Raw genomic sequence first — 23079 nt, 5'->3', positions numbered from 1 at the left:
CGGAGGTTGAAGACGATGGAACACAGAACGTTGGCCAAGAATAGAGCGCTGCTTGGGCGGCCCCATAGGGATGCTGTTAGCTTCCGAAAGCGGAGGGGCAGGCGCTGATTTAACAACATCAGCAAACGACTTGCCCTGGCGATTAAAAACAGAGGTGCGAGCGGCATGAGCGGGGGCAGCAGAACGACTGGGGCAGGCTTCCATGAGCGAGCCTCTTCATCTTGGTAGAGAGCAAGCTCGCGCCTCCAGTTTGGGCCACCATTGCCCCAAAGAAAGAACTCAAGGGAGAACAGCTCACACGAGAAGGAACGAAGATCAGAGATGTAAAACCCAACCCTCTTAGAGGAAACGAAAATCTTGAAAGTGCGCTCAGAAAGCATGGAGACATGGAAATGCTGAGCCATACCACCAATGGTGGCTTGAAGAATGGAGCTCACAGCATTGAGGTCAAGACGAAACCTGCATCTTCCAAAAGCAACAACCAGCGCAAAGGAGGAAGGACCAAGAACAGAGGAGGAGATCGGGAGGCCCAAAAGATGTTCAACATCATTCTGGACCTAGAGTCCCGGGCCAAAGGAAAGCCCCTGAAGAGCCATGAGCACAAAAACACAAGGAGGCAGAATCAGGGTACGTCTGCAGGGGGGAGACTTACTTGGATGGCAAACTCAAGCGTTGCACATTGCTATCGAAGTCGTGAACCTGGTCATCCGGCGGGCCACCATGGAGAATCCATGGCGAGGCCAGGTCGTTGAGGAGGGCGGCCACGAACGGATGGTGGAAGCGGCCAGCCAGGAGGCCGAGGCCTCGACGGCCGACGAGAGAATCCCGCTGGGAGAGCTCAGCACTTCGCGTCGTGAGTCCTGGTTTTGCCTTAGGGATGATAATAGTATGTATGGAATTCCTAAGAGAGAGCTCAACCTCGCCACCGCCCTACTCAAAATTGATGCTCTAGTGTGACTTGTCAAAGCTTCAATTTGGACAATGATCTAGAGTTTCTCCAATTTCATATTCTAATTTGATGCTTGTTTTGAAACTATGACGATATGTGATATGAGCAAATGCTTTTTCTGCCTAATCTACGCTAAGCTCTTGGGGTATTAGCGTTAGTTTCACAAGGCTGTCTACGACGACGCTAGAATCGTCGAGGACTCTGAGCACCTCGCGACAATGTGCAGGCGTGCAGCCTCGCGACCGGCTGACATGAGGAACTCAATTGCTTCAAAGGGCTAGAAGCTACCTAAACAACATTTTTCAGGGACAAAAAAAACATCGTTTCAGCATTCTCTTGTGCATAAGAAATTATAAAAGGGCATGTTTGAATAGCTTCTGGCGGAGAGGCCGAACCAAATAATTTTTTTAAGAGGAGCCCTTTCGCGCTTCTCCTCGAGGCCTAATTTGGAAATTCCAATTCCTCTGAAATCCCGAACTTTTCTCTAGGTGGGTAATCCATGGAGATATCATCTTAGCTCCTAGTGAGGGCTTTTTATCCCTAGGTTTTGCTCCTTTTACTTCCAAAGTAGGCCTAAATGTACTGGCTTCTTCGGAAGAGCACTTAAGGAGGAGTTGTGCCATCACCAAATAGACCCTAACTAATTAAATGGGACTTTAAAAGTAGTATATCACGCCAAATCGGGCCCCTATGGCTCACCCAGCAATCACAACTGAATCGACTTATCGACTTTGAAACCAAATTAACGGCATATTTAGATCATTAGATGAGTAACTTAAGAAATAGTCTTCGACCATAGAAAAATGTACATACTAATATATAGACTATTTTTTTAATTCATACCTTTAGTAGTTTATTATGGATAAACCCATCTAATGAGAGTAAGGTGAAAAGGTCCGTGTGAGTGGGAGTTTTACGTGAGTTTTATCTGCATTTAATAGTCCACCACATGTGGTTGGTATTTTTATGACATTGTAACATTTTTAATAGGAGAGAAGAAATTAGTTTCGTCCTTGGCACGATTAACAACTTTATACGAGTCATGAAATTAACGTGTATGAAACACTAGAACTAGAATTAAAAGAATGTATGTTTTATTCAAATTTCATTTCATTTTATACGATGTGACAATGTTAAAAACAACCCCACAAAACTCTTCGCTAAGAATAACTTAATAGATGTCTATGGGACTTAGTTAGAATTCAATTTTTTTACAAATTTCGTTAAAAAATTAAGCTTACAAAGTCCCATGCATCAAACGTACCCTAATAAATACTAATCATGCCCAAATAACAGATAATAATAATAATAAAACATCTCGTGCTAATAAATCGCGAAACAAAAATCACGTCTCCAAACTCGGGAACACGTCGACCGGCGCCTGGGGTTTCGCTTCCCGAACCTTCCGACCGCCGCCGACAGCCCGACACCATGTGGGCTCCGGCGATGATAACGACCGCGACCTGGACCGGGACCGGGACCACGATCGCTCCTCCTCCCGCCACCACCGCGACAGGCACCGCGAGCGCTCCTCCTCCCGCAACCGTCGCGACGACAGGGACTTCGATCGGGACCGGGGCCGGGATCGCCGCCACAGTGGGGAGAAGGACCGGGACCGCGAGGAGAGGGAGCGGGCGCGGTGGCGCGAGAAGAGGAGAGATAGGGAGAGGCCGAAGCGGCGGAATGCGGACGAGGAGGACGAGGACGGCGGCCGCGACCGCAAGCGCCGCCGCGTGTCCTCGCACCACCACCGCCGGGACGCGGACCCGGAGGCGGCGCCCGCTACCAGGGACCAGGAGGGGGGCATGGGGGCCGAGCAGCAGCGGCTCGACGACGAGATGGAGCGCCGCCGCATCCGCGTCAAGGACTGGCAGGTGAAGCGCCGCGAGCTGCAGGGTGCCACCGGGCCCGAGGCCGAGGCGGGCGGCGGTGCCGGGGCGGGGAAGAAATGGACCTTGGAGGGCGACGAGTCTGACGAGGAAGAGGCTGGCACGGATTTGGGCGGAAGCAGTGTCATGGATGTTGATTGCAACAATGGGGGTAATGGTACCAGTGGCCCTACTGATGTAGAGGAGGAAGAGATTGACCCGCTTGACGCGTTCATGAACACCATGGTGCTGCCGGAGGTCGCTAAGCTGGAGAGCAATCCAGCATCAGTGGACGGTGTAAGGGAGGTTGCTGTCAGTACTGGGGGTAAGAAAGGGTTGAAGATGGCGATGGGGAGAATCATGCAAGGGGATGACTCAGACTCGGATTATGGCGATGATGGTGATGGTGTTGCTGGATTGGAGGATGAGGACGATGAGGAGTTCATGAAGCGCGTCAAGAAGACAAAGGTGGAGAAGCTGGCTGTTGTGGACCATTCCAAGATTGACTACCAGCCGTTCCGGAAGAATTTCTACATAGAGGCGAAGGACATCAGGGAGATGACATCCGAGGAAGTGTCCATTTACCGGAAGGAATTGGAGCTCAAGGTGCACGGGAAAGATGTGCCCAAGCCAATTAAGACATGGTTACAGAGTGGGCAGACTAGCAAGCTCCTTGACACCATCAAGAAGCTTGGTTTCGAGAAACCCATGCCTATACAAGCGCAAGCGCTGCCGGTCATCATGAGTGGCCGTGATTGCATTGGTGTTGCAAAAACTGGATCTGGCAAAACACTTGCGTTTCTCCTTCCGATGCTCAGGCATGTCAAAGACCAGCCACCTGTTGCTCCTGGAGATGGTCCTGTTGGGCTCATTGTGGCTCCTACAAGGGAGCTTGTGGTGCAGATACACTCGGACATTAAGAAGTTCTCTAAGATGCTTGGCATTAGTTGTGTTGCTGTCTATGGAGGTTCAGGGGTTGCCCAGCAGATCAGTGAACTGAAACGAGGTGCTGAAATTGTCGTTTGCACACCAGGAAGGATGATCGATATCCTCTGTACTAGCAATGGGAAAATCACTAACCTTCGGAGAGTGACATTCTTGGTGATGGATGAAGCTGATAGAATGTTCGACATGGGTTTTGAGCCTCAGATTACTAGGATAATTCAAAACACTCGGCGAGATAGGCAGACAGTGCTTTTCTCAGCCACTTTTCCAAGGCAGGTAGAGATGCTGGCGCGCAAGGTGCTGATCAAACCCGTTGAGATTCAGGTGGGTGGGAGGAGTGTGGTGAACAAAGACATCACACAAGTAGTCGAGGTGCGACCAGAAAGTGAGAGGTTCTTGAGGCTGTTAGAGTTGCTTGGGAAGTGGTGTGATAAGGGGAAGATTCTTGTTTTTGTCCACACTCAAGATAAATGCGATTCTCTGCTTAAAAACTTGTTCCAGCATGGATACCAGTGCCTGTCTCTACATGGTGGTAAAGACCAAGCTGATCGTGAATCAACTGTTGCTGATTTCAAGAGCAATATCTGCAGCTTGCTGATTGCTACTAGCGTTGCTGCTAGGGGTTTAGATGTGAAAGAACTTGAATTGGTTGTCAATTATGATGTCCCTAACCACTATGAGGACTATGTTCATCGTGTTGGGCGAACAGGCCGTGCTGGTAGGAAGGGCTCTGCTGTGACTTTTATTTCCGAGGAAGAGGAGCGGTATGCGCCAGACCTTGTGAAGGCATTGGAGCTCTCTGAACAGACTGTTCCAGAGGACCTGAAAGCCTTAGCTGATCGGTTTATGGCAAAGGTGAAGCAGGGAACAGAGCGGACCCATGGTACTGGTTATGGTGGAAGCGGTTTCAAGTTCAATGAGGAAGAGGATGAAGCGCGGAAGTCCACAAAGAAGGCTCAGGCAAGGGAATATGGATATGAGGAGGAGAAGTCAGATTCAGATTTTGACGAGGAAGAGGTACATAAGGCAGGAGATGACCTGGACGTGCAGGCGGTGGGTGATCCGAGCGCAAATGATGAAGCTAGGCTTCATGCTCTTGAGGCTTTGGCACGGATACAGCGCCATGCGGTTCCTGACCACTACGAGGCTGAGCTTGAGATTAATGATTTCCCACAGTATGCTCGCTGGAGGATCACTCACAAAGACACACTGGGTCCTATTCAGGAAGGTGGTGTTGCTATCACTATAAGGGGAACATATATTGCTCAAGGAAAAGTTGCTGGTGCCAATGAGCGCAAACTGTACCTGTTTATCGAGGGCCACTCAGAGTCTTGTGTGAAGAAGGCAAAAGCAGAGTTGAAACGTGTCCTTGAGGATTGTGTCAACCAGGTTCCCAATCTACCCAAATCTGCTCCAACTAAAAAATACTCAGTTATTTGAAGCAGGTATGGATGATATCGTTTACATATTCATAGGTTAAATTTAGCTGCTGGTGTATGGGCACAAGAGGCAAAACGGTGCCTGTCATTTCATTTTGTTACTGTTAGCTGTGCTCACCGCACATCTTACCCAATCGATGTATTCTGCTTCCTCTATCTTATATTTTGACTGTCACATCATTAGTTCTATGATATTTTGCCTTTTGTATGTTATTCACTGACCATTCTATGCGATTTTGTGTTGCAGCTTACAATGGTTTCCATGCCACTATGGTGTCGTTGGCCTGCTACTTCCAGTATTCAGATTGTCCACGGCTGTGGCGCTGTGCAACTCTTTTTCCTACATAGTCATTATAAGGCAGCTAATGTTTACTTAGTGTCACATGGTTATTAGGGAAACTGTGTAGTTACGTTGAATTGGGATGTTTCTACAATTTCTATTGACAAGTTCTGGTTGCCTTTGGACAGAAGTCTTATAAACTCATACTGGTGGTTGCTGGCCTGTTATTGCCGAGGAAAGACATGGCTTTCTGGTTCGCTTTTGGAATTGTTGATTGGGTTATGGCACCTTGAAAACGTATATTGCTTTCTGTTTACTTATGGATATGTTACTCTTATATGAAGACAGTTCGAAGATTGTGTGACCATGGTCTAATCCAGGTGTATTTACTGATTTGCCTTCCCAGGAGCTAATAACTGAAGGAGTGATAGTTTTATCTTTGGGAATTTGGTGTATCTTTTGGTTTGATTCCATTTACCCATCATTACTTCTGCTCTCTGATTCTAGTCTCCTTATATGTTAAAAAGGTACCGTGATGTTGTTGTTTTGATCTTGAGGTGCAGTGCTTAGTTTGCAAAAGGAGGATCATCATTCAGCATAGGTAATTTTTGTGAGGTGGTCTGCTGGTGTGGGCTAATGAGGCTGGACTACTGGGCCGTATATTGGTTCCATCGTTCACTATATATTTTTGTCCTTTGGATTTTCATAGTATCTTCTAATGTGATGTTCTCCTCCTTTTTCCTTTTTGATCTGAGAAAGAAAAAAAAAAACAAGCCGGTAAGGTTGGGTGATATTCTTGCTTGTTTGAGATGGTTAACTGATGAGTGTTTTCAGTGATCCAGATTCAGCACAGGATGATGCATATAGCTTTATATATAGAGTGATGTTTTCTTTGCTTATATTTCTAATAAACAAAACAGTGATGATGAATAGGGCAAGAACAGAAGCTCAGATCATGGAGAAACTGAAAAAAAAAATCTGGCGGTGCTCTGGACACGATACCATCGCAAGCGTTGTTCTTGTCTGCTGGTGGAGCTGTGCCGATGACTGGACTGCTTCTTTTTTCTTCCTTCTTTTGACACAATCACATACACACGCATTCTCAGAGTTTTGTTTAGCTAGATTTATGGAGAAATACAGTCATTTATTCCAGGCTTTGGGTTGAGTCTGGTTGCTACCGATTTGGCTAACCATTTTGGTTAATCGAGTGTGTGTTCCGATCACAAAAGAATTTATTTTTTTTTTGTTTCTCCATTTTGTGAAAAGCCTTGGTTTGCCTGGTTGATGCCTTTATGTAGGCTGAAAGCAGAGCAGCCCCTGTTTTTGGATTAGGCAAGATTAACAAAGAAACCACCACAACCATAGATCTCTTCAGGTGCCGGATCAGCTACTGTTAACACTATCCCCAGTCAAACAAGGCTATCTATCTTTCTGTATCATTATAGGAGAATAATTATGTGAACCAGTTTAACTACTGAATTTATCTTTCTAGAATTGAAATATATGTTTCTCTTAAGTGGAGTGGAAGAGAAAAAAAATACAGCATAGTACCTCAAGATAGCTAAGCTACCGCATGTTCCACTTGAGTTCATTGCGCCATTAATTATGATTCTAGTTTAAGCCCCTTTGGAACGCTGGGAATTTTTTCATTTCTAAAAATAAACTGATTCATGTGAAATTTCTTTATGATTCGTATGAAATTCATGCATTCCAATGGGGGTCTTAGTCTCTGGTCTATAAATGTGACAAGATCTGGCACTTGTGGAAAGTTCTGCCATGATTTTTCCTGTTATTTTTCATGTCAACCACACCAAGTTTGGCCCGCAATTCATGTGCCCGGGCCTGTAGCCGTGTTAAGATTTGCTCCAGCTAGCATGGAACCAGCATTTTTTTTTTTTTTTTTGCTAAGGACGAAACTTGCTTTCTATCATGCCATCGATGTTTAACCGGTCAGAGGGAGCAGTTTACCAAAACATTTTGAATTGGACAGTTTTCGTCTCATATCTACACATTGTTTGTGATGCAATAGAATTTAAATCTATACAAAACTAGGTCAATTAAAAATAAGAGTAAAAGCAAAGACGAAAGGTCCACCTCTCAAAAGTAATTAGATATCAACTTAATTATACTTGGAACATAACGAAGCAGCCTATGATAAAAATGATATATATATTCAGTAGCCAGCTACAAAATAAGTTATTCTGTAGCCACCTCTATTTACGATAATTTTATATAGAGTTAAATGCATGGGTGATCCATCAACTTGCGCTCTAGTTTCACTTAGGTCCATCAACTCTGAAAGTGGATTTTTAGGTCTATAATCTTTGTTAGTGACGTATTCATAACACATATCCTATTTGTTTCAATTTTTTAACTGACGTGGCACCTCACACGCATGCATGTGCATGCATGATGCATACACGTCGGCCCACCACATCCAACCTCGGGGGCGGGGAGCGTGCGGGCGTCAGGCCGGCCGCAGCCTCGGACAGACAGCGCAAGATTCCGGCCCACGGGCGTCCCGCCAACCACCCACCTGTCGTCGCATCTCCGCCGCCTCGCTGGCACGCCACCAACCGGCCCGGCGGACCCGAGGCCACAGCCGACCGCACCGCCATAAACTCCCACCTGCATCTCGCGCACCCCGCCCGCAGCACCGATCACTCCACTCCCTCCGTGTCACTCGCCCGCAAGCACAGCTGCACAGAGCATACAATGCAGCAGAGCGCCGCCCCGCCTCCTGGCCGCCGTGGCCGTGGCCTGCCTGGCGCTGGCTCCATCCACGTACGCGCAGGGGACGTCCGGCTCCGGCTCAGGCTCAGGGGCGATGCCGTTGTGCGCGGCGAAGCTGGTTCCGTGCGCGGGGTACCTCAACTCCACGTCCACGGCGGCGCCCGCGGCGGCGTGCTGCGGGCCGCTCCGGGACGCGGCGGCCAACGAGACGGCGTGCCTGTGCTCCATGCTGCTCAATAGGGCCGCGCTGCGGGCGTTCGGCGTGGCGCCCGAGCAGGGCCTGGTCCTCGCTAGGCGATGCAACGTCACCACCGACGCCTCCGCCTGCGCCGCCGGAGGTAAGCTAGCTAGATCGCGTGTCGTCGTCAGTCGTGTTCCTTTCTACTACTGCTGCTGCTACTAGCTAGAGCATCATATGATTGAATGAGTACCTTTCCCACAAGTACATTACGGTAAGTAATCTTTGTAAGTATAAAACAAAACTCGATGTGGAGAGATTCGGATCAGGTGCTACAACAGCCGAACCGCGTGCGCACCGCGATCCTGTACTCGTCCACGGAGGCCAACGCCGTCGCCACCGCCTACGACGGGGACAACGACAAGCCCCGCCAGTAGTTCAAGGACGTGGACGTGATGAAGCGCGGCGTCGGCGAGCGTGTCTTCCTCGTCGCTGAGGCGGACAACTAGCAAATTCCTCCATAAGCTCCGCTGCTGCTGCTGCAGGCATCCAGGGAGCCAGGCACCAGCGGCGCGTAGGACCACGGCGGCGGCGCCGGCGTGCTCGGCGTGGCCCTGCGGGAAGTAGTAGATGTCGGCGCCGACGGGCGGCACGGCGCACATGGAGCCCGCGCACGCCTGCCACAGCCGCGGGTGCACGTCGCGCCCCTTGGGCTCGGCGGCGGCGCCACGACCGGCCTCCGGCTCCGGCGATGTGGGCATCCGCGCCGCAAACGTGAGCATCGTCGCCCCGAGCCGCGTGTGCGCGCAGGCTGCGGCATTCGTGCAAGCCGCGCGCGGTCCACAAGATGCTCCGCATTGTGGGCGGCGGCGCGTCCGACGCGCTGACGGAGGCCGTGGTCGCCAACTTCCTCTGCCTCAGCGCACTCCAGGCTAACAAGCCCGTCATCGACGCGTCCGGCGCCGCGCCATTCCACGTGCGCGCGTTCCAGTCCGCCACGTGCTCCTCCACCGAGCAGGCGCGCCATGACGCGCTGCGCGCGCTCCTGAACCTCTCCATCGTGCCCGCCAACGCGCCGCACCTGCTTGCGGCCGGCCGCACGCCGGCGCTGGTGGCTGCCGTGGGGGACGCCGCCCCCGTGACGGACCGCGCGCTCGTCGTCTTGACCTAGAGCGCCCCGACCACGCCCTTCATCTCCTCGAACGCCTCCACCTTCCTGGCAGCCGCGACGTCCGCCGCCTCGGCCTCAGCAAGGTCGTCATGCTCGTGCGCCTCGCCAGCCGCCGCGCCCCCGCGTCGTTATGCGTACCCAGCCACCCTGTCAGCAAGGTCTTCATGCTTACAAGCAAAACCCGCAAGAGTTGTCCAGCTGCGGGAAGACGCCGACGTGCATGCATCATGCATGCACATGCATGCGTGTGTGAGGTGCCACGTCTGTTAAAAAATGGAAATAAATGGGGTATGGGCTAGGAATACGCCACTAACAAAGATTATAGACCTAAAAACCTACTTTCAGAGTTGATGGACCTAAGTGAAACTAGAGCGCAAGTTGATGGATCACCCATGCATTTAACTCTTTTATATATTAATTTACGATAGTTGGGTTACTATAACACATGGAGATATTTACCATAACGTTATAGTAAACCACTTAGTAAGAAGTTACTGTAATATCGTAAATTAATATAGTAATTATCGTAACTCAAAGTGGCTACAGAATAAGTTATTTTATAGCCAGCTACAGGGTAGTATATATATATATATATATATATATATATATATATATATATATATATATATATATATATATATATATATATAAAGGATAGTTTATATCCGGCTTTATCTACACCAGGGTAGAATCATGCTAATTATTAAAAAGTTTAGGCCGCCGACGCACAAGAACAAAACGAGTCTACAACCAGACTCGAGGATAACAAAACGTGAAGCAGATCCTGACTACTATAGACCCATAAACCTAGATGACAACCACCCATTGGAACTAAAAAAATGCAATGCCGACGTCTCCAAATGTTGTCCAGCAAGGGTCAATTGGTCTCGAAGATCATCATGCCACTGCAGTCTTGCCCATTGCCTTAGCCAATGGGTTCCCATGAATAATACCTGCAAAAAGTTTTCGGTCTACACTTGTCAAAAACCACTTCATTTTTTTGTTATCCAAATTATCCAACATAAGGCTGATGCCGCTGTTAATAATAACAAATTATGTATATTACCACCCACTTTAGACCAATTAACAAATAAATCCTCTATGCTATGGGGGTGATATCCCAAACATTAAGTGTACAGCGCGTCATAGGAATTTGCATAATAACATTGAAAAAAGATGTGTTGAATGGTTTCTGGGCAGTGACAGAAGCAGCATCTTTTGTCACCATTCTATTTACGGTGGGCAAGGTTGTCCTTGGTTAAAATGACACCTCTTTTTAGATACCACAAAAATATTTTAATTTTTGTAGGAATTTTGATCTGCCATAAATCTTGTGACACTCTGACCCCATTGTTAATTAACGCAACATACAAAAATTTACACAGAAAAGCTACCTGGTGAATGCAATGTCCAAATAAAAATATCTCTTTCTTCTTGTAAGTTATAGAGAGAGAGAGAGACGTTTTGGGTCGAGGCAAACTGCTGATCGAAAAGAGAGAGCGACCAAGAAATGCCTTGTCCATGGAACGCTAGCGCTTTCAAGTTGCCGACAAGCGACCCCTGGTTTTGGATAAGTTCAAGGCAAGCGTAACAAACAAACCACCTTCATTCATTCTACTTATCTTGTCAAATGAGCCACACCGTCAACACTAAGTCCAGAATAAAATGATATTTTAAATCAATCGTCATCCTTTTTATTAAAAAAAAGACAACCGTCACCAGAATCGATTCTTTCTGTGTGCTGAAAGCACGAAACGTTTTCTACTCCGACAAACATGCCAGGTTCACTTGGGTTATAAGTCGTATCTTTTCAGTCAACGAATATTATTTTTCTCTCATAATAAATCAGCCACAGTACTTTCAGCCATGATTTATCAGCTATACGAATATAACATGTGTGCCGAAAAAGAGGGGCCGGCTGCTCTGAAAGCCGAAGCAAAACCATGAGTCTCTGACACATGGGTTTGTCAGCTCTTATACTCTGATGATGATGATGAGTTGATGACTGAACCTTACTTAAATCCTACGCGTCATTCTCATCCGCCTCTGCTTCGCCTTATCCACAGCACCACCACCAATCACAGCCCGCCAAGTGTCCCCTAACGGCAACCGCCTGTCCACACCACCCGTTCCGTTCCGTTGGCCACAGACGATCCCGATCTCCCCGCTCCAACCCCAACCCAATCGTTCCCTCCCCAGCAGCAAAACCCTAACTCCCACGCCGGCCCGGTCCAAACGCCGCACGTCCCGAGGCAGCAGCAGCGGCCCAACAACACACCCTTCCTCCTCCCTCACCGACTCGCGGGGCCCAGAGCCAATCCCTCCCACGTGTCAGTGAGCCGTTGGTATTCCCTGCTGCTCCGAGCCGGCCGCGCGGACATCGCCCCTGGATAGGGATCCGCGACGGCCGGCCGGCCCGGACCAGACCAGCGGGCCGTGGAGGCCCACAGAGCAGGCTCAATGACGTGCGGGGTCGCGACGGGCGACGTGCCGCCGCCTTCGTATAAAATGCCACGCCTCACCTCCCTCTCTAAGTCTCTATCCCTTCCCGTCACACTCGCGTCGCCGCCCCCCGTTTCTCTCTCTACCCGGAGAGGGAGAAACAAAACGAGACCAGCAGCAGGAGAGTGGGGAGAGAGAGAGAAAAAAAAATTATCCAAACACACTCGCTCGCACGCAAATCTCGCGCACGGGTTCGGGGCCGCCGGCTCGATCCGCGGCCGAAACCCTAGGTACGGGCGGGAGAAACCCTCCCTTCCTCCTCCGCCTCGCTCAAACCGCGCCTCCCTCCATTCCGGCTTCGCTGACGCGAGCGGTGCCGCTGCTACGTTGTTGTTTTTTTCTGCTGCAGGTGGTGACGACGGTGGTGGGTGCTGGGGAGGTGCTGGAGGAGGAGGAGGGCTGGGAGGGATGACGTCGCCGAGGAAGGACGGGGGGTTCCTGACGCAGGACCAGCGGGAGGAGCTGCGGATCGCGGTGCAGAACGCGGAGACGCAGTCGCTCGCCTCCCCGCGCTCGCCCACGGGGGGGACCACCTCCGTGCTGCTGCAGCACTACGAGCAGCAGATGCTGGAGCAGAAGCGCGCCGCCGCCGCTGCAGCGGCCGCCGCCGCTGCTGGCGGGAGGGGCGGAGGGGGTGGGGGAGGGGGAGGTGGGCCCAGGCACGTGCGCCGGTCGCATTCCGGGAAGACCATCAAGGTGAAGAAAGGTGAGGTGGCGCTGGCTGCTCGATCTATTCACGCCTGCTATGTTTAGTACCTTGCTTGTTTGTTTAGGATAGCATAGGATAGGATAGGCTGGTTTGTGTGAATGATGTGCTGCTATTATTAATTTGCTGCCTTGTTTGCGTTGATTAGGGTGTAATGCTAATTGTGGCGTCATGATGTTTTTGCTTATGTTGCTACGAATGTAGGTTCAGCAGCTCTGCTTCATATAGCTCTCCTTGTTTATTAGGGATATACTTTTTTGTGGGGTCTCCTTGTTGCCTATAGCTCTGGATTTCTAGTGTCCTGCTAGCTAGTCTGTGGCTCATGAAATTGGGGCCACCATGGATGGTGGGCTCTTGTTGTGTTGAGACTGCATAGCTTGGGTTTGGAGATGGTAATTAAAGCGGAAATGTAGCATTGATGCAATTTATTGTGTAGAAACATGGATTGCTTTTCTAGCTGCTTATCTATCTGCCCAACTGAAATTGTTGTTGTAGGTTGGTTAAGTATATAAGCACTTTGTTTAAAATATTATGTGCTATATCTACATGCTTGTTACGTAGACGGTTAGCTTTGCATACATGGTGCATAATGGCTCTTCCGTGTCCGGGTTAACTTCCAGTCAGGGGATTAGCTGGTGGTTGAACCACCCATAAGGGAATGATTTAGTTGGACCATGACATTTGTATATTTGGCTGTGTAGTGATTTCTGTTGAAAGGTCAGTTCATTTTAGGTACTATGTTTGTTCTGTCTTCATTCGCCAGCCTTTTAGCTATTTTTGTCGCCACCGTACTCTTTTGTCGTATATCTGTAAAAGGGCGTACCCAGTGCAGAGAGCTCCCGCTCTGTGCGGGGTCTGGGGAAGGGTGTCAGTGGCAAGCCTTACCCTCGCCTGTGCAATGCGAGGAGACCGCGACTCGAACCCGGGACCTTCCGGTCACAGGCGGTAAGACTCTACCGCTTGCACCAGGCCCGCCCTTCTTTTTGTCGTATATCTGTGTAACCGTAAAAACTGTTCTTAGGTCAGAATGTGGTAACGTAAAATTGACGGTGCACATTGTGCCCTTGGTTCTGATAACCAGCTTTCAGTTGAGTGAACCACAGAATTGTCCTGTGGGCGGGTATGATGTGAATCATCTTCCACAAGCCAGCTGCTAATTCAAGGGACCACTTCAAGTGCCTCCTGTGGGTACCATGTAGGGCGCGCTGTATGTGATTTGTTTTATGAAGTACGGCTACTTCATTTGTTTATTATTTATCAATCACCTATCATCCTGTGTGGCAAATTGTGTCCTGAACTCCTAATGGGGGTTCAGTAGAGCATCCTTCAGCATGATTGCTTGAACCTATTAAGTTAGAATTGTTCTGTTCCTTTCAGTTGGCAATTTTAACTGACGATATTTGGGCTGTCTAAGCATGTGTGTGTGCAACCTGCATGTTGGAAAGTCGGAGCATGTGCTTCTATTGCCTTTATTTAATTGTCAATTCATGTTTTCACCAGTACACAGTATTGCATTGCTTTGAAATAGCTGCATCCTTGATGCTGCCAACTATGTATGCACACAACAACAACAACAAAGCATTTAAGTCCCAAACAAGTTGGGGTAGGCTAGAGTTGAAACCCAACAGAAGCAATCAAGGTTCAGGCACGTGAATAGCTGTCTTCCAAGCACTCCTATCTAAGGCTAAGTCTTTGGGTATATTCCATCCTTTCAATTCTCCTTTTATTGCCTCTACCCAAGTCTTCACGTTACTATCCTGACTTACGATTCCACTATGCACCGGTGCATCTGGAGGTCTCCGTTGCACATGTCCAAACCATCTCAACCGGTGTTGGACAAGCTTTTCTTCAATTGGCGCTACCCCTAATCTCTCACGTATATCATCGTTCCGAACTCGATCCCTTCTTGTATGATCGCAAATCCAACGCAACATACGCATTTCCGCGACACTTAGCTGTTGAATATGTCGTCTTTTCGTAGGCCAACATTCTGCACCATACAACATAGCAGGTTTAATTGTCGTCCTATAAAACTTGCCTTTTAGCTTCTGTGGTACCCTTTTGTCACATAGGACACCAGACGCTTGCCGCCACTTCATCCACCCTGCTTTGATTCTATGGCTAACATCTTCATCAATATCCCCGTCCCTCTGTAGCATTGATCCTAAATATCGAAAGGTATCCTTCCTAGGCACTACTTGACCTTCCAAACTAACATCTTCCTCCTCCCGAGTAGTAGTGCTGAAGTCACATCTCATATACTCAGTTTTAGTTCTACTAAGTCTAAAACCTTTCGACTCCAAAGTCTCCCGCCATAACTCCAGTTTCTGATTCACTCCTGTCCGGCTTTCATCAACTAGCACTACATCGTCCGCGAAAAGCATACACCAAGGGATGTCTCCTTATATGTCCCTTGTGACCTCATCCATCACTAAAGCAAACAAATAAGGGCTCAAAGCTGACCCTTGATGTAGTCCTATCCTAATCGGGAAGTCATCCGTGTCTACATCACTTGTTCGAACTCTAGTCACAACATTGTTGTACATGTCCTTAATGAGCCCGACGTACTTCGTTGGGACTTTATGTTTGTCCAAAGCTCACCACATAACATTCCTTGGTATTTTATCATAAGCCTTCTCCAAGTTAATAAAAACCATGTGTAGGTCCTTCTTCTCCCTATACCGCTCCATAACTTGTCTTATTAAGAAAATGACTTCCATGGTTGACCTTCCGGGCATGAAACCAAATTGGTTCATAGAGACCCGCGTTATTGCTCTCAAGCGATGCTCGATAACTCTCTCCCATAGCTTCATAGTATGGCTCATCAACTTAATTCCCCGGTAATTTGTACAACTTTGAATATCCCCTTTATTCTTGTAAATCGGTACCAATATACTTCTTATCCACTCATCAGGCATCTTGTTCGATCGAAAAATATGGTTGAACAGCTTGGTTAACCATACTACAGCTATGTCCCCGAGGCATCTCCACACCTCGATTGGGATACCATCCGGTCCCATCGCCTTACCTCCTTTCATCCTTTTCAACGCCTCTCTGACCTCAGATTCTTGGATTCTCTGCACAAAGCTCCTATTGGTGTCATCAAAAGAGTCATCCAACTGAAAGGTTGTGTCCATATTCTCACCATTGAACAATTTGTCAAAATACTCTTGCCATCGATGTCGGATCTCATCCTCCTTTACCAAGAGATGCTCTCTTTCATCCTTAATGCACTTAACTTGGTTGAAGTCCCGTGTCTTTCTCTCACGAACCCTAGCCATCCTATAAATGTCCTTCTCTCCTTCCTTCGTACTCAAATGTTGGTAAAGATCCTCGTACGCTCTACCCTTTGCCACACTTACAGCTCGCTTTGCAGTCTTCTTTGCCACCTTGTACTTTTCTATGTTGTCCACACTCCTGTCTTGGTACAAGCGTCTATAGCATTCTTTCTTCTCCTTAATAGCCCTTTGGACTTCCTCGTTCCACCACCAAGTATTTTTAGCCTCGCGTCCCCTTCCTTTGGTTACTCCACACACCTCTGAGGCTACCTTCCGAATGTTGGTTGCCATCTTGTCCCACATATTGTTTATGTCGTCTTCTTCCTTCCAAGAGCCCTCTTTGATAACCCTTTCCCTAAATACCTCTGACGTCTCCCCTTTCAGTTTCCACCACTTTGTTCTTTCAATCTTAGCTTGTTTATCCCTACGGGCACGCACCTGAAAACGAAAATCTGCCACCAAAAGCTTATGTTGAGAAACAACACACTCCCCTGGTATCACCTTGCAATCCAAGCATGCTCGTTTGTCCTTTCTTCTTGCGAGGACAAAGTCAATCTGGCTACAGTGTTGTCCGCTACTGAAGGTCACTAGATGAGATTCTCTCTTTCTAAAGAAAGTGTTGGCTATCATCAGGTCAAAAGCTACCGCGAAGTCCAGAACTTCCTCCCCCTCCTGATTCCTACTACCATACCCAAAACCTCCATGAAGTGCCTCGAAACCTGCGCTTGTAGTACCTACATGCCCATTAAGATCTCCTATAAAAAGCTTCTCACTACTAGGTATAGCTCTAACCAGGCCATCTAAGTCTTCCCAGAACTGTCTCTTAGCACTCTCGTCGAGGCCTACTTGGGGGGCATACACACTAATTACGTTCAAGACCATATCACCAACGACAAGCTTGACTAAGATAATCCTATCTCCTTGCCTTCTCACTCCCACCACACCATTCTTGAGGCTCTTATCAATCAAAACACCTACTCCATTTCTATTCGCGACTGTACTTGTGTACCAAAGCTTGAAACCTGTATTGTCCACCTCCTTCGCCTTTTGACCCTTCCATTTAGTCTCTTGAACGCATAATATATTTACACGCCTCCTAGTCGCGGTATCAACTAATTCTCTTAACTTACCTGTAAGTGACCCTACATTCCAACTACCTAAACGGATATGTATGCACGTCGAAAAAATAGTCTGCAGTGCTGTTATGGCCTTACTTTCAACAGTTTCCTTTTTTGTTTAGAAACTTTGGTTAGAATGCGATCTTATCTTTTTGTCTCTCTGTCATGGTTTCCTTAATTTGTTTTGTATTCACATGGTGTATTAGGGATATGTTTAGAAGCATGTTTGCTTCCAGGTCTACCCTGAATGCATATGGTTATATCTCTTATGTGAAAGCAGGATATGTATTGACACAATTTACTGTTATTGAATACCAGTTGCCAGGTGTACTTTGGAGGTTCATGTTCCTTTAGCTTTATTCTGATTATTGCAGCCCTTGCAACTTTAAGAAACAAGAAAAGGATCCATCCACGTGTTAAATCTAGTTTATCATATTAGGGATGGCCAAATGTTATGCAGCCTCCGTGTAGCATTTATAGCATGTGGCCGACTATCTTTTGACAACATGTGATTGCCATGTGTGTTGTGCAAAGATATGAAATGCAAGTGTGCAATGTGTAATTTTGACTATACTATTGTGAAAACTTATGTGTCTTCTGATACTGTTGCATGCTATGGAGTGTCAGTTGTTTAGTTCTTGGGAATTTTTTTATGCATGAGATTGCTGACTTACTACCTATGATCTAAGTGTACACATAGTTGGGCTTAGGCTCTATGTAATTACAATAGCTTAATAAATACTATTGTGAGTTATACCTAAGATTAGTATTACCATGTTTCAAACTTTCGAAGATAGAAAAATGTGAAATATATCTATGTTCTACTGTATCCTAATTGACTTGCTGAGGTTTCTATTGCAGATGGAGCTGGTGGCAAAGGGTCTTGGGGCAAACTAATTGATACTGACGCAGAGGCATGCCTTGACCGAAATGATCCAAACTATGACAGTGGTGAGGTAATGACTATTGATGGTCTTGACCCATTTATTCTTCACTCTGCTACAAACAATTGAGTGTCAAATGTTCAATCTCAGCAACTATTGTAGATCACCTTTTATTTGTCTCAAGTGGTTAGTATGCAACCATACATGTACATCGATGTTGATCGCTTTTTGCGACTCAGGAACCATATGAGTTAGTTGAAGCCCCTGTTTCAACCCCACTAGAAGACTACAAGAAAGCTGTTGTCCCGTTAATTGAGGAATATTTCAGCAATGGTGATGTGAAATTAGCTGCTTCTGATCTTAAAGAATTGGGTTATGATGATTTCCACCGTTACTTTGTCAAGAAGCTTGTTTCCACAGCAATGGACAGGCATGACAAGGAGAAAGAGATGGCATCAGTGCTTCTATCATATCTTTATGGCAACGTGGTCAGTTCAACTCAAATCAGACTGGGTTTTGTGCTGCTATTAGAGGCTGTTGATGACCTGGCTGTTGACATACCTGATGTGGTTGATGTGCTCGCGCTTTTCATTGCACGTGCAGTTGTTGATGACATTCTGCCACCTGCTTTCCTTAGCAAGGCAAAAGTGAGTCTCTCAGGATCTTCAAAGGGTATGCAGGTTGTACAAATCGCAGAGAAAAGCTATCTTTCAGCACCCCACCACTGCAGAAGTTAATTGAGCGACGATGGGGTGGTTCAACTCACATCACGGTAGAAGAGGTGAAGAAGAGGATTGCTGATCTTCTAAAGGAATACATTAGAAATGGTGATACAGCTGAGGCATTGTAGGTGCATTAGAGAGCTGGCAGTGCCCTTTTTTCATCATGAGGTGGTGAAGCGAGCTCTTACTCTTGGAATGGAGAGTCCAGCTGCTGAAGCTCTTATTGTCAAACTTCTGAAGGAAGCATCTGAAGAATGTTTAATAAGCTCTAGTCAGATTATGAAAGGATTCTATCGTGTAGCTGAGAGTCTTGATGATCTCATTCTTGATATACCATCTGCAAAGTCTGAATTTCAGCTGTTGGTATCAAAAGCCATTTCTGAGGGATGGCTAGATTCTTCATATGTGTTAAGTCAGGTGTCAACGGAAGCGTTGAAGATGAACATGAGAAGCTGGCAAGGTACAAGAGGGAGGCTGTATCTATAATACACGAATACTTTCTCTCTGATGATACAACAGAGGTTATCCGTAGTGTGAAAGAGCTTGGTTATCCAGAATATAATCCAATCTTCATCAAGAAGCTCATTACAATTGCTATGGACCGCAAGAACAGGGAGAAAGAGATGGCATCAGTTCTTCTATCCTCATTAAGCATGGAGCTGTTCTCGTCTGAAGACATCGCCAAGGGATTCATAATGCTCCTTGAATCTGCAGAAGACACCGCACTGGATATATTGGATGCCTCAGATGAGCTGGGATTGTTCCTAGCCAGGGCTGTGATTGATGATGTTCTTGCACCTCTAAACTTGGATGAGATTAGCAGCAAGCTTCCACCAAACTGCAGCGGGGCTGAAACATTGAACATGGCACGCTCCCTTGCGTCAGCCCGTCATGCTGGTGAGAGGCTTTTGAGGTGCTGGGGTGGTGGAACCGGATGGGCTGTCGAGGATGCCAAGGACAAGATAACAAAGCTCCTGGAGGAGTACGAGAGTGGAGGTGATTTAGGGGAAGCATGCAACTGCATCCGTGAGCTGGGTATGTCTTTCTTCAACCATGAAGTTGTCAAGAAGGCGCTCGTGATGGCAATGGAGAAGAAGAATGTGAGGACCCTGAGCCTGCTGCAGGAGTGCTTTGGTGAAGGGATCATAACCATCAACCAGATGACCAAGGGGTTCTCAAGGGTCAGAGATGGGCTCGACGACCTGGCTCTGGACATTCCTGATGCCAGGGAGAAGTTCCTTTCCTATGTGGAGCACGCGAAGAAGAGTGGATGGCTCCTGCCCGGGTTCGGTTTTGCATCTTCAGCTTGAACAGCTGGGCAGAGAAGTACGAAGCTGAAGCAGAAGGCAGGCGCAGCCGCAGGCCATAATGTGGCTCAGCGGACCCAGTTTGGCTGTGTTTTCGTCGTTTGTCTTTGCGCTTGCGCGTAGGTAGCGGAGCGACCCCTCCTTGTTGCGGTGGTGGTGGTGGCTTGTGTGTCTAGATCTCGCATCTGATGACATGCTCATGCTGTTCTTGTTTCATTTCATTTTAACTCCCCATAGACCCTTTTTACATCAAGCGAAAACAGAGAAGAGAAAAAAAGACCATGTTGTAAAAGTTCTGTCTGCCATGTTCCGCCTGCATTATGGCTGTTTCTTTCTTATTTAGATGTAATCGTGCTTTCCTGCCCTTTCAACTCTAATAACCTGCAGGGGAGGAAGCGTCGCCTCCGGATCTGCTACGATTTTGTGCCATCTCATAGGCTGTAGCAGCTTTCCTATGACATTGGATGGTTGTTGGATTGTGATTGCTACTGTTATTCTTGTGGAAATGATGTGGTCTGGTGAATGCCTGGATTGCGAGTATGAGCCGCGGGCCGCCCAGTCTGGAGTCTGGACTGGCACTGTATCTTCGATGTTTTCTTTGTTTTATGATGCGACGAGTGCTCATGGACTTGGATTCGGAGACACCATGAGTTTACTCCGTTCTGGTGTCGTTTTAAATTTCATGCTGCAACTCAAAAATTTGAAGGGTTTTAGGCATAAATTTGAAATATGCTTTGTGAAAAATGAATCTGTCTCTTCCAGAATGCCCGAGCTCTAAACGGCGCAACAAGCAGGGTTATTAGAGCATAAAAACATATTCCAACTATGCCTCATTCTAGCTTCGAATCTAGCGTGCACCTAATTCTTAAACTCCCAATCTACCACGCTTGAATTATCCTAACTCCCAATGTATCCTGCTTGTGTATACTACTGTAACTCTCAATCTATCGTAGTATGCGCATGATACATATTGCATCGGTGGTGGTGGCGGCCTTGGCGCTGTTTTCTTTTTCTTTTTTTTTCCTTCGCACTCCCTTTTATCACCGACTGCTTGCCATTGTCGCCACCTAGAGGTTCACCAGAATTGGATATCCAGACACTATTTTTAGATATAAGGAGTAGGCAATGGAGATTCGATTTGGGAGTTTATGGGGTGAGTGAGTTATGATGATGGAGATGTTCAGCCATGGCTTGGCCGCCGCTATCGCCGCATAGGAGGTTCGCCAGAACTGCGGTCACTATGCTTAGATCTAAGAATACTTGGATGTGCAGCAGGTAATGAAAATTCAGTTTTGAAAGTTTTAGGTGTGAGGTAGGGTGTTGGGGATGGCTGGCCAAGGCGGTAAGTTGTGTCAAGTCGGCATGTACGGCAATGCCAACGTGTATGTTTTCCGGAAAAAAGAAAGCTGTTAGTGTATTTTTTTTCATACCTAATAGTTTTTGGAAAGGTTTTGACCAAGTATTTAGGACTCATTTTTTATCGGGCAATGATGAATTATTCATTTCATCGAGATGATGAATTATTCTCCCTTGATTTGGATAATGATTTCATGAAAAGGACAGTCCCAGTGCTGGCCCTGGCGGCTCCCACATGAGTGGGTCTCGGGAAGAATAACCGAGGCAAGCCTCGCGTCAAACCTATAACCTTTGGCTTAGTGGGAAGGTTTCTCACCATTGCGTCAGGCTTGTCCTTCATAATGATTTTATAATGGCAGTAGAAAATATTATAAAATAAAGGGAGCAAACCATAGCCCACCCGCTTCGTCTCTCATCCCACCCCGCTCCTCCCCTTTCCCTCCTCTCTCGCTCCCCCCTTGCCCCCCCCGGTGTTCCACCTCCGCCCTCCACTAGGCCACTCAGCCCTACCATCATCGCGCTGCCCACCCCCGCCACTCCATCTCTACCCTCCCTGTCGACAAAAGATGCTCGGCAGTCCACCGAGAGGTATCCCGCGATGGTAGATTTGTCGGTGGGGGTGCGCGTAATCAGGAACCGGATGGTGACACAAGGCGCAGAGACAGCGATTTAGATAGGTTCGGGCCATCTGATCGACGTAATACCCTACGTCATATGTCTTTGGTGTATGGTGTATTGTATTGATCTGGATGACCATGTCGATTAGGGGACCCCTGCCTCTCCTTATATACTCTGGAGGGGTAGGGTTACAAGGAAAGTATCCTATTTGGTATTATACAATGTCTTGCGATGCACGTCGATCAGTGTCGTGCACGCCTTGATCTTGTGGGCTAGACCACCTCTGATGGTGCGACCCATGTCTTGTCTTGTGGATACCGGAGGCCATACCCTCACAGCTAGTCCCCGAGCCTGACAGTAGGTGACGTAGTCACATGGTGCCAGGGTCAAAAAGTAGAAGAAAGGCAAAAGACTAGCCGAGCAGGCAACCAGTCCACGGGCAGAGCCTCGAATCGAAAAGCGCACATTCACCGCAAGGTTAAGTGTGCCCACTTAGTCCCTGAGCCTACTGAAAGATGAAGAATGAATCTTGTAGTAGGGTCAAAGAAAAAGAAGTCTGAAAGCTTACCGACGTCGTCTGACATGCGCGTATCAAGACTCTAGACGTGCTGTCCAAGATCAGCACCCTGATCCGAACAGCATGGAGCAGCTTGATAGCACACCGATGAGGCGTAGCTGGCGACGTCCGAGCACCGAGGAGTCCCCGACGTAGCTGGCGATGTTCGAGCGCCGAGGAGTCCCCGGCGTAGCTGGCGATGTCCGAGCACCGAGGAGTCCTCGGCGTAGCTGGCGACGTCTAAGCACCGAGGAGTCTCCAGCGTAGCTAGCGATGTCCGAGCACCGAGGAGTCTCCAGCGTAGCTAGCGATGTCCGAGCACCGAGGAGTCCCCGGCGTAGCTGGCGATGTCCGAGCACCGAGGAGGCCCTAGCGTAGCTGGCGACTTTCGAGCTCCAAGGAGTCCTCGGCGTAGCTGACGATGTCCGAGCACTGAGGAGTTCCCGGCGTAGCTGGTGATGTTCGAGCA

General features: G+C 47.9%; 3 protein-coding genes and 1 pseudogene across 4 annotated transcripts; 3 read left to right on the top strand and 1 right to left on the bottom strand.

Moving 5' to 3' along the window:
- Positions 1 to 2294: 2294 nt before the first annotated feature.
- Positions 2295 to 2756, bottom strand: LOC136499409 (uncharacterized). The gene has a single exon (XM_066495075.1). The coding sequence runs from the start codon at positions 2754 to 2756 to the stop codon at positions 2295 to 2297; it is 462 nt and encodes a 153-aa protein (XP_066351172.1).
- LOC136501143 (DEAD-box ATP-dependent RNA helicase 42-like) lies at positions 2629 to 6478 on the top strand. Of its 2 annotated transcripts, XR_010770180.1 has the most exons (3): positions 2629 to 5207; positions 5449 to 5778; positions 5888 to 6477. XR_010770180.1 is itself a non-coding variant. In XM_066496636.1 (2 exons), the coding sequence occupies exon 1, from the start codon at positions 2755 to 2757 to the stop codon at positions 5200 to 5202; it is 2448 nt and encodes an 815-aa protein (XP_066352733.1). In that variant the 5' UTR covers positions 2629 to 2754; the 3' UTR covers positions 5203 to 5207; positions 5449 to 6478. The 2 variants fall into 2 exon arrangements, 1 of the variants encoding a protein (XP_066352733.1); XM_066496636.1 differs by having other exon boundaries at positions 5449 to 6478.
- A 2761-nt stretch (positions 6479 to 9239) lies between these two features.
- Positions 9240 to 9563, top strand: LOC136499408 (U-box domain-containing protein 41-like). Its single transcript, XM_066495074.1, has one exon. The coding sequence runs from the start codon at positions 9240 to 9242 to the stop codon at positions 9561 to 9563; it is 324 nt and encodes a 107-aa protein (XP_066351171.1).
- Positions 9564 to 12119: 2556 nt separating this feature from the next.
- On the top strand, positions 12120 to 20418 carry LOC136500357 (MA3 DOMAIN-CONTAINING TRANSLATION REGULATORY FACTOR 1-like; annotated as a pseudogene).
- Positions 20419 to 23079: the final 2661 nt, after the last annotated feature.

Source organism: Miscanthus floridulus, chromosome 13, assembly GCF_019320115.1.
Source record: "Miscanthus floridulus cultivar M001 chromosome 13, ASM1932011v1, whole genome shotgun sequence".
Lineage (NCBI taxonomy): Eukaryota > Viridiplantae > Streptophyta > Magnoliopsida > Poales > Poaceae > Miscanthus > Miscanthus floridulus.
The sequence above is the reverse complement of the archived record's forward strand: the minus strand, read 5'-3'. Positions and strand labels throughout refer to the sequence as shown.

Coding starts and splice junctions, on each gene's coding strand:
- LOC136501143 (XM_066496636.1), top strand. CDS start 2,755: ATGGGGGCCGAGCAGCAGCGGCTCGACGACGAGATGGAGCGCCGCCGC.
- LOC136499409 (XM_066495075.1), bottom strand. CDS start 2,756: ATGCCCCCCTCCTGGTCCCTGGTAGCGGGCGCCGCCTCCGGGTCCGCG.
- LOC136499408 (XM_066495074.1), top strand. CDS start 9,240: ATGCTCCGCATTGTGGGCGGCGGCGCGTCCGACGCGCTGACGGAGGCC.